This window comes from Calidris pugnax, unplaced genomic scaffold (assembly GCF_001431845.1).
Source record: "Calidris pugnax isolate Ruff unplaced genomic scaffold, ASM143184v1 scaffold44, whole genome shotgun sequence".
Lineage (NCBI taxonomy): Eukaryota > Metazoa > Chordata > Aves > Charadriiformes > Scolopacidae > Calidris > Calidris pugnax.
The window spans coordinates 20847927-20859298 of record NW_015094506.1 but is presented as its reverse complement, the minus strand read 5'-3'; the positions used below and the strand labels follow the sequence as shown (position 1 = coordinate 20859298).

Sequence of the window (11372 nt, the reverse complement as noted above, 5' to 3'; positions counted from 1 at the left end):
TTGATCTTTTGATGGGTAGACGTGGTGCTGAGGGACATGTTTTACTGCTGGCTTTTGTCAGTGTCAGGTTGATGGTTGGACTCTATGATGTTAAAGGTCCCTTCCAAGCTAGACAGCTCTATGATTCTAAGTATTTTGCCTTCGAGGGCACGGGCGCAGCCGGGTCACCACCGCGGACAGGAGGCCACCATGGCAGCCCCGCCCCCTGGCTCCCCCCCGCCCCGGGCCCTGTCCGCCAGAGGCGCACAGCCCCGCCGGCCCGCGGTGCGGGGGGCGTTCCTCAGACCCCCGCTAGGGGGCGGCGGGGGTCGCGCACACCTGCCCCCCACCCCTCCCGCGGGCTGTGCGTCGACGGAGCGCATGCGCGGCGGCCGCCCGGCGCCCCGCCCCCCCTCACTCCCCCCCCCGCAGGTTGGCTGAGGGGACGCGGTGCGGTAGCGGTGGCGGCCGCTCTCGCTGTGCTCGGCAGGTACGTGGCGGCGGGGTTGCGCGGCCGCGGTACCGCTGACCGGAGGGAGGAGAAGGGAAGGGAAGGAAGGGGTAGCCGTACCTGCCCGGCGCCGCGCTCTCGGGAGCCTGTGCCCGGGCGGGCGGAGCCGGCGCCTCCTGGGAGGGCTGCCCCTTGCTGGGGCGCGGTGACTGGGCTTCCCCGCGCCGGACCCGCCGCCGGCCCGCTGTGGGGGGGTCCCATCTCATCCCCGGAGGAGCGCGGGGGTAGGTGGCGGCCCGGGCTGCGCCGCTGTGGCCGTCTGCGGCGGGAAGGCGCCGTTGGCCCGGGCGCCCCCGGTTCGCTCCGTCGGGGTGTGCGTGGGTGCGGGGTGGCGGAGCAGCCGGCGGCAGGGATGGCCCCAAAGCCAGCGGCGGTCGAAGGCAAAACTGGGCAAAAGTAGTTGTGGGGAATGAGCCCGGAAAGCGTCGGGTGCACCTGCCGCGGGGAGAGGGCGGACAAAGAGCCGGCAGCTCGGGGCAGCCGTCCTTCCCCTCAGGGCTGTCGGCGCGGCGGCCCTTCCCAGGCGTCGTAGGGCTGGGGGGGACCGGCGTCGGGGCAGGAATGAGTGAAAGGAGCTGGGTTGCGAGAAGAGGCTGGGCTGAAGTCTTCTCCCCGGACAGACCCGTGGGGCGGTGGGGGGAGCGCCGAGGGAGGCGGCGGGGGAGGGCAGGGCCGCTGGGTGGGTTCACGGGCATCGCCCCCCACCGCCTGGGCCCGGGTCGGGGGTGCCGGGGGGTGCCCTGGGGACCGGGAGGGAGTTCCGCTTCCTTGGGACCCTTTGTGGAGCTGCGCTCGCCTGTAGCGTTTCTGGTCGCTTTGAGGTCTTGGAGCAATATTGAGGTTAATACTCGGTCGCCCGTAAGTACTCCTGTAAGCTGTAGTAGTTAAGTAGCAGGGATTTCAGTTAACCCTAATTTTGCAATGCAGTTACGTTAGACGGTAAGGTGCAGAAAGGAAATCCTGGTTGCAAGTTGATTGCAAGTGATGAACTGTGCAGAAATTTGTGCTGCCTAAGTGCTGATGCTCCACTAGTTAGTTTCTTGAGAGTCGCAGGGCTCTTGGAAGCAGGAGAACACCGAATGGCCAAATCCTTAATGATGCCCTCAGTGCTCCTCTTGCTGACAAAAGCATCAGTGTTTTCATCGGCTTGAGAGTGCTGTCTGTTTTGTTTGCAGATAGTGTACTAAGGTTTACATTTCTTGATTTGTTCACCATGTTCACTTGTAAGTCTTCTTAGGAAGTATCAAAAACAGTGATAGCTAAAATAATTAATCTTCCACAGACTTGCCGTAACTGTGAAATTATCAGCTTCTCTTTTGAAGCAGATGTAAGGTTATTCAGTCTAGAAGCATGTATTGGCAGCTACCATCTGTTCAAATATTTGTATTCCTCAATAAAATATAGGGCAAAACCTGAGGTCTTGTCGCTTTAATATTTTTATTGTTGTTTTTATTATAGATCTGTTTAATGAGTTCTAGGGAGGGTTAAAGTCAGGCCTTCTGTGCTCGTGTCTTGGCAGTCATTCTTCTGCTGTGCTTGGTTAACGTTACCTAGTGAGCAAAGGAGGATAAATAATTTATGATTCTCATTATGCTTTTAATAAATAACAAATGGGAGTGCACCTCACAGCTCGACTGAAATATCAGTCTTGTGACACTACATTTAAACGGGGAATTTTTTTCTGTAGGAAAACAGTCGCAATAAGCCTTTTGATTATAGACTGCAGCTATCTTCATAGCTTTTATTGACTTGATTTAAAATTCATGTAAAATGCCAAATGAGCTGGTCTCTCACTGTTCCATTTACGTTTATGGATTTTCCCAGAAAAGAAATGTGTACTTTAGATTTTTATGCTTAAAACCCTTTTTAATACGGCATTTAAAATCTTGTCTTACTGTAACGTGACTAACACTTTTATTCAACACTTCGATTATGCTTAATAGTATGCTAACTTTTTTTTTTTCAGGAATTAAGAAAATGTTTCGTTAAATGCATTTGCACATATATTTAGGAAGATTTACATATTATGAAAATTGTGATAATTTTTACTTAAGTTTACTAATTGAATATTTGAGTATTAACTGAAAATGAGAGGGTCTTTAAGTTCAAGTCTTGGCAAGAATGACATTGCAATCATAGTCACTGCGATCAGGCTTAAACCTGAGATGGGTTTGTGAAGTTGTTTCCAAGATAAGCCAGAACAGTGCTCTGTCTTGAAAAGAACAGTGTCTGCAAAGATAATCATATTTGCAGTTAAATTAACTTGGTTTAGAGAGTCTTTGTGAACCAAACAGCATTGTTTGGATGTTTGTTTACAATAAAAGTTTGCAGTATTCTACTTTGTAAAGCACTGATTTTTCTCTCTAGTAAGAGGTGTACTATCTAGGAGACTACACCATGTTTATATATAAGTTTCACAGGCATTTCCTAAATATAGGTTGTTGAACCTTGTGCGCTACTTTTTTCTGTGAGAGAGACACTTACTGTCTGCACCTGTATTTTTCTAGTTGAAGTTATCCTTATAATAAAATTTTCAAAAGAGACTTTTTTTTAAATTATCAGTTCAGCAAAACAAACATTTTTTTTTAAACTTTATAAAATCTTGCTATTGAATTCACTACATGTGAAATAGTGCTTTGGATGCCTAACATGAGAGTGAAGAACAGAAAAAGACCCCCATCGTAGCATTAAATGACAACACTAGTGGGAATGCAATAGGAAAGTCTCATGTTGAACCAAGCATGGTTTTGTTAGCTCTTAAATTCTATAGACTTGTGTAACTTACAATTAACCTTCTATTTACCTTCTTACCTAATTTGCTATATGTTGGTAAATATGTAGTGCAAGGTCACTCACAAAGAAAAGTAGAATATGGAGTATTTCAGTGCTTTTTTTTCTCTCATCTCTTACTGCCTCCAAAAAAAAAAAAAAATTACTGCGCATTTGGGCTCCTGAAGTAGTAATTTCTATCATAATTGCAAAGGTGGGATTTGGTTTTTGCAAACCTTAAGGGAATTTCTGTGCCAAATCTTGATGTCAGTTCATTGCACAAAGACAACTCAATAACAGTGTTAAAAGTTGCTCTGCTTTACATTTAAGCTTAGGAAAAAAGAATATCCACCAAACTTCTTTGTCTTGTGCCAACATCTGATGAATATCTCATACTGGATAAATGTCATTGAGTTTTGAACTTTAATGTCCGTATGCCTTATAACAATTTTACTTTTTAAACTCCTTGCTTGTATTTGATAGGTATAGGTATGGAGTAGCAGTACTTAATTGAACTTTTTCTTTATGAGGTATTTATTAGTTCACTGCTCTAATTCCCTGCTGAGTTCTTTAGAGCTTAAAGCATATTACATTCCAGACTGTATAATGCCAAATACTTCAATTTTTTTTTTTTAACCCACTGAGAAGAATGCAAGCCCTGTGGTAGGCTAATGCCAGTCCTTTTGAGGAACTACTACAAAAAAATCCACTTTCCTATCCCCTCACAAATTAAATGAAACTGACGTTGAAGTCTAATAAATTAAGTCCTTGAGACTTTATTATATTTTGAAGGCCTGCTGTGTGAAGATTAAAACACTGTAGCTAATAAGTACCTTTTTTTCGGTAAATGCTAACCAGCATTTGCTTTCACCAACATGTTTAGAAACAGTAACTTCTTTTTCCTTATGTGACTTTTTTTTTTTTTTTTTTAACTTGATCACGTAACTGTTCTGTTGTGCTGGTGCTCTTTACTATTAAAGCTAAAAGTGAAGTTTTTTTTGATCTGTGAATTATTTGGTGCTGGCATTGCTTTTAAATGGGCTATAACAATTAGGAGACTGTTCAAAGTTGTCCTCTTCAGCCTGTCTTGTGTGTAAAAGCGATCTGTGAAAAACTCCAGAGTTTGTAGTAGGCAGTTTTCAAAGATACCTTTTTCTTCTTTTTTTGAAGAAAACAAACCACAGTAAGTTACTGCTTTTCAGGGAGCTTTTTAGTATGTAGTTATTGACTGCTTTGATTCAGACAACTAGCTGAGCTAGATTAATTTAGAGTAATAACAGGAAAATTGATTTGACTGCTGTTGGAAATGTTCACCATTAGAAGCTATAGAAAAGTGTTAAACTGTTGTGAAACTAATTTCTTTGTAGCATGTTTCTGTTTAGTGTTAGATAAAATAACAGATTTGAACTTCTTTTGTCATGAAGTTATGTGGGTCAGCGGTGCAAGTGTGGCAGTGGAGGTTAATAAAAAGCTGCAACGTTTTGACAGCTTCCACCAAATTTGCATTATTTCCAGATGAAAGAATAAGGAAATGAATTTATTTTGTTGTTTCATCCTGATTTATTCCTGTACTTAAATTTTGTACATCATCCAAATTGCATACTATCAACTAAGATAAAAATAATCACGTATTTTGTAGGCACTAACGCTACTGCAAGGTTTCACCATATATTAATGTGGTAGAAAAAGTATTACGAAAATTCGTGATTTTGTTTAATAAATGTGCTGCCCTGAAATGTTAGAATATCAGCTTTTGTTCACAGTATCAGAATTACAACTAAAGAGTGCTGTGTCAACACTGGTTTTTTACACACTGTCAGCTTGGCTCCCAGTAAAGCTCTCCGCTTACCATGTGCTTCATGTTCCTTCACAGCAAGGCTGTTCATTGCTGCTTAGTCAATAATAAACCCCCCTCCCAAGCCTTAACCAAGCTTGTATTCCTCAGTGACACTGACATTTAATGTGGGGTTTTTTTCCCCCTCCTTTTCTTTACCATTACTTTGAAGAGTTATTTCCCAAAAGAGAGCTTTTATTTTTAGGACTGCCTAGCTTTTTGCACGTCCGTTTGGTTTCACTAGCGCATAACGTGTTCATCTGACGCCTTGATACCAAGGTCATGGTGCTGGTGAGTCTTGAAACTGAGATACTTAATATGGGCTTCTTTGTCTTGTATGGGTGGTGTGCCCAGCTTCTGCCTGCTCACTGCTAAGTGAGAAGTAACCCTGGGAAAGAAAAAAGTTGTGAATGGGAAGTGTTTTACACAGATGGTGTGCTTACGAGTGCCCATTTAACAGGCTATGGGAAAAGTTTAGCTGAGGAACTTCTATTTTCAGCTCTTCCAGGAATAACTTGTACAACTTTTTTACTTACTGCATTAGAAAAAACTTTTTTGTTTGATCACTGAGAAGACATGCATGGTTTTATTTACTCATAAATCTCTCTTGTGTGTTTAGGCTGAGATTGATATTTAACATATAAGGAGAGGGATAGTCTTGTACATTAAATTTCATAATATTTTTGGGTGGTTTTTTTGTCTATTAAAAACTCTGCAGGATATAGGCAAGTTAGGTGGAAAAGCTGTGGGACGGGAGTTGTGGAATATTTCTTGTAGGAGCATGTAGATAGGATAGATTTACTTAAATTTTTTTTTGGTGATGGTCCAGAGGAGGAATTAGAAAAACATTTGAACATTTTGAAGATAATAAGCAGGCTTCTAATCATTTTTCTCCGTGAGCCAGTGTGACTCTGCGCTTCATAACGTAGCTGAATTTGAGTAAATTATCTTAAAGATACAAAATGGCACATCTTTGAGCCTGTTGCTTGCTTGAGGTACTTAAAGGATTTGCTCCAAAGGGATAGCCCTAGGATTTGTACAGAAATAGTAAGATACATTAAAAAGTGACAAATAAGTTTTTCCTGGGCCTTTTTTTCTTGTAAATGACTAAATAGAATTTTTTAAAAAATCTGTTTGGGGGAAAAAAGCTTTCATAGAAAATTTCAATCCAATGGAATATGCAACTGAAAACAAGCAGTGGTACTGGGGATGTGAAGTGCTATGGTACCACTATTGAACATCAAGTTAGCTTGTGAGTTTTCAGTGGGACTATGAACATGTCTTTCAAACTTGAAATGGAGACTAGTCAACAGAAGGGAAGGTGTGGCAGCAAAGTTGTTCGTGTTTTGCTCTTGGCTACGTTCCCAGTCTTTGCTTTTGTTGGGTGGGTTTTGGTGCACTTTCCTAGGTGCTGCAGGCATAGAAAAGGCAAGGCATTCCAGCAGCCTCTCTGCATCCCTGTTCAGAAGCCTGCATCTTTTGTTAATTGTGAAGACTGGAATTCAAAGAATTGGGAATGTAAAGATGCATCTTGGTGGTGTTGCCAGTATAGTAATATTGGTTGTCGCTGGCTTGATGGTCAAAAAAAGAGGAGGTGTTGGGACCAATGAAGGTGAATGTGTTTCTGTAGATGTGAGCCTGACTTTGAGACTGGGAGATGGACGTTTTTCAGCTGTGGTGATGAACTTCAAAGCCTGTTTCTGAAATTTTATTTTTTCAAGATGGCAGTATTTTAGCTTATTAAATGTAAAATGGATGTGTAATAGTTGCACTGTAGAGGTGAAAACACTTTTCAAGTTTAACCTTGAAAAAATGTCCTGTAGCTCTGGCAGTTCTTCTGTTTTAATTTGTTGACTCAACAGGCTTTATTGTCCTGTAGAGCACGTAATTAGAATGCTTATAATAGTTAAGAAAAACTATAGGGAAAACAAAGAAGAATATTTTCGAACTCACTTAAACTCAAAAATAAGCTGTTCATCTCTGTGTTAATGTAGAAGAGCTCCAAAGCACAAAACTGTGACCGTGTTTTTCTGTGTAAATCTTGTTTGTGCAACTGCTGCTGATAGTTCAAAGTAAAACAAATTTCTGCATAAAACAGGATAAAAATCCGAAATTGCACATTTTTATTCACGTAAGGTCTTTTTTGTTCCTTAAGTCTGGACAGTTTCTTAGGGGTGGTTGTTTTTTTTTTTTTTTGTGGGAGCAATTAACAGCAACAGAGAAAAATTAAGAACATGTTATTGCTGTCTGAACAAATTAATTTCTTCCACATGTACCTGATAATGGGGTAAAACAGTGTGTTTAAGACAGATGTATACACGCTCAGTGCAATACTTGAGACGCAAACCAGTTTTGAACAGTGTTCTTTGAGTTTAAAATGACCAAAAAGTGTTGGTGTAACTAAAACCATTACTTCATATGCGAGTCTGGGGATTGCATTTTTGGTATTTTCAGTGTGTTTTATGAAGTAGCTAATGAACTGGATATATTTCTAAGTAGCATCATCTCTTCATGGTTATGGCTGTCGTCTTTCTAGATTTTCTCTCTGCCATATCTTTTCTGTTGTAAGATTCCAAGCAATCTATTATTTCATTTAGATGCAAAAGTTCTTTTTTTGCGTGTTAAGTACCTTTGTGAAACCTTATTTCTCTCTCTTCTTTATTTATATAACATGGAAAATGTTTTTTTGGAGTGAATAATCACTGCTAAGTAATTCCTTCACAAATTTCTTCATCCTGCTTCTAATTTATAGTTTTGAATCATGCAAAGATTTTTGTGATCTCTGATAAGAAAGTGCTGGAAAATAGGAGCTTTCTACTGGGGCTGTAAAATTCATGTGTTGTACTTGTTTTCTGTGAATGTTATGAAAAACATATGGAATTAAAAAAAAATAAATTAAAAAAAATGCTGGCAGTTAAATTGCAATTTCAGAGTACAGTTTTACCTATAGTTTTGGTATGATACTTATTGATAATTGTCACCATCACTTCATCATATGATGTATTAAATACACATCATCATACTGATGAGAATTTTTATCAGCTAGTTCTATCATTCCAGTGAATTGTTAAAAGATTGGATGTATAATTTAACCAAAACTGCTATGGACTGTAATTTATTTAAAGGTTCACTGATTTCTGTCTCTAGATTAGTTGCTTTGATAAAGGTGGAAGGTTTAAATTTTAAAGGTGGTGTGGTTTTTTTCCTTACTGGTTCTCAGGTCTCCTCCTCTTTCATGAATGTCATATATTTGTGTTCTGATACAAAACAGCTCTAGACTATATTAAAGATGACTTTGTTTTATGATATAGAGCATGTTTTTGATTTCATCGCCCGATTTAGATGCGGAGTCCACTATTAGATCGTGTTGACTTAACAGTCCAAAGTCCATTTTTGGTGGTTGAAGTTGATACTTTTGCAAGATCAGTCAATAGTTTTCATTATATCATGAAGTATTCGGAAAGTTTGTCTGGGTGTTTTTTTTAATTCAAATAGTTGTCAGATACAATTAAATATTTCCATTTTTGTGTTCTGATAATGTGATAATTTAATTCAGGGTTTCATATGATGAGGCTTTTATTATGGCCAGTGACCCCTTGGAAGGCTTTCATGAAGTGAACCTCGCTTCGCCTACTACACCAGATCTTCTTGGAGTAAATGAGCCAGGAACTCAGGAGCAAACTACCTCACCCAGTGTTATCTACCGACCACATCCTTCTGTTGTGTCCTCCACACCAATACAACCCAACGCATTAAATGTTTCTGACCTTCCCACACAACCTGTTTATTCATCTCCCAGACAACTGAATTGTGGAGAAGCATCAGGTGTCAGGTAAGTTCTGTGTGTCTTTCTATTTAAATTGCTGATGTCTGTTGCATATAAACTGCTTGCTTTAGTAAAGATATGATTTTAATATTATTTAAAGTGTTGTAATATTAAATTGTGTCCATAATGGTACATTCAACACTACTACTGCCATTTCTAAAGTATTTTTTTCCTCAATATATTATATAAGTAAACACTATATTGCTCTCTTTACAGCATCAATGTTACCGACGCAGTACTTTGTTCTACCTCTGGACCCCAGGGTGGGTCATTCCATCACAATAATTCCAGAAAGGAGAGCAATAACGCAGAGAGAGAGTTTTTGCAGGGTGCTACAGTAGCAGATGTTGCTGAAGGAAATGAAGATATTTTTGGGTTGAGTACAGACAGTTTATCTCACTTACGGAGCCCATCTGTACTGGAAGTAAGGGAAAAGGGCTATGAGAGATTGAAAGAAGAACTTGCAAAAGCTCAGAGGGTAAGGCTTGTTGTCTTTTCTTCTCCTGCTTTTTCTCTCTTCAGAGTGGTTCTAATATTGCAGAATGATAGATGGGCCAGAAGGTTCAGGCTGAGTCTACTCATTTCATACAGAATTATGATGTAATTATTTTATGTAACGTTACTCTGAATGCGTACGGTGCTAATGTCTTAGAATTATTCCTTGATAGTATGTTTTTTTTCCTCTAGTGTCTCTGCTATTTAAGCATGGGAAGTTTTGGCTGGTTAAACAAGCTTTTTCTTTGAAATGTAGATCCTTCATTCTGACATTTGAGAATAAGATTAATTTTCTGTCATTCTATTGTTACTGTATAAGTATTTATAGATGCTGATTGTATACCTCTTGAGTCTTCTTTCTCCTAGAGTATAGAAGTGTAGCATGTGTCATGGAATACAGAAGTGCTTTAAAACAGGGGTGCTTGTGATGGTTAATAGGGGATGCCTGTGTAGGAAAGAAGAAATAAAGATGTCACTGGTGTTCTATAAAGTACTGTTACACCACACTTCAAATTGAATATGGATACCTTTGAAGACACAGTGGCTCAATTCGTTAATATTTGTAAAGCGCTTTGTCTTGTTTGGATGGATGGTGCTATATAAATGCAAAGCCATTATTTATCATTTTAACATCCCTCTGTGCTTAAACTTTCAAGTAGGTTTCGTGCTATTTGTATCTATGCCCTTTCCTCTCCCCTACATGATTCCATTCTTGTTTAAATTTAAGCTCATCTTATCTTGTGTTTGGACTGGTTTTCCTCTGTTTGTTACCTCATCTTGTTGATTGTAGTCATAATTTCTGTCATAGTTGTATTTGCCCTTGTTAATGTGAATCTTAAGTATGGATTCTGACATCACTTCTTTTGTTGATTGTTTTATTGCTGAGTAGTTGCTTCCTTTGCTAATGTGTTCATTTGCTTAGCATTTTGACCACTGAAAGGAAACATTAACCTGAGCTAAGTTTGAGGACCTTGCATGTGAATATGTAATCCTAGCAGTTAAGCTTGGAACCTTAGAAAGTAAGAACAAATTAAAGTTTAAACTTTAGAAAAGCTCTTCCAGCTCCAGACACTATACCAAAGTCCAGGTAATGTACTTGAAAATCACAACTCAGATCTGCTACTGTTACCCTGGAATTATCTGAAAATCTTATTCTAGTTTGTTTCTTAAAGATTTAAAAGTTTCCTATTTAATTCCAAAATTTAAGGTCATTTTTAAAGAAATGGCATTAAGGCTGCTAGAACATACTAACTGCATGTTATGTATTTGCAAGCCCTTTGGGTCGTCTTAACAAAAGCGATGCAGCGCTAACCTAGAGACTGTTGATGTCAAAGTTCTTGCTAATTCTCAACCCATTCGGTTGATTCTTGCCAGTGTTATAATGGATGGATAACTTATTTTGCCTGCCTGTCTTCCCGAACTTGCATTGTTTCAGAACTGCTCAGTAACACAGCAGTCATAGCAGGAATCTTTACAAACTCTACAACAATAAACTCTATTCCTTCCATAATATCTACTTTCTTCCACTTCCTGTATGAGAACTAGATTTTTCTATCCATAAATCATCTCTGGTTGCTTTCTTCCAAAAGTCAAGGCTTCTTCACGTAGGGCTGTGTCCACTCTGCAATATTCAGTATGCACTTTCATTTCCAAGCATATTCACTTCAGTCTATGAGTACTCAGTTTAAAAATCTGTAGTGATATAATTAATAGGTAGTGCCTGTGTATAGCTGGTTGCTTTTTGCGTATTGGTTTAAAATTCTGTGTAAGTCTCTGGGCTGTTTATTAGGAACTGTGAGAAAAATGAGAATTACGATTTGCACTTGAATTTTTTCAGCTCACTGAGCCTGGAAGCCTTACAGGCTACAGGCCTTCAGGAGTGAACACAGTAAACACAAACTTGCTGTCTTGCATTTTTCATTTGTTCCAAATTTTTTACCCAAGCTGTATGCTATTGT

At 39.8% G+C, this 11372-nt stretch overlaps 1 protein-coding gene across 2 annotated transcripts in view; it reads left to right on the top strand.

Annotated features, from left to right (window-relative positions):
* The first annotated feature begins 390 nt into the window (after window positions 1-390).
* Window positions 391-11372, top strand: part of RAB3IP (RAB3A interacting protein) — a 32479-nt gene continuing 21497 nt past the window's right edge. For both annotated transcript variants that reach the window (XM_014964152.1, XM_014964153.1), the window contains exons 1-3: window positions 391-469; window positions 8650-8925; window positions 9136-9397. In XM_014964152.1, the coding sequence (XP_014819638.1) occupies window positions 8675-8925; window positions 9136-9397 (513 nt within the window). In that variant the 5' untranslated portion in view covers window positions 391-469; window positions 8650-8674. The remainder of the gene's footprint in view (window positions 470-8649; window positions 8926-9135; window positions 9398-11372) is intronic.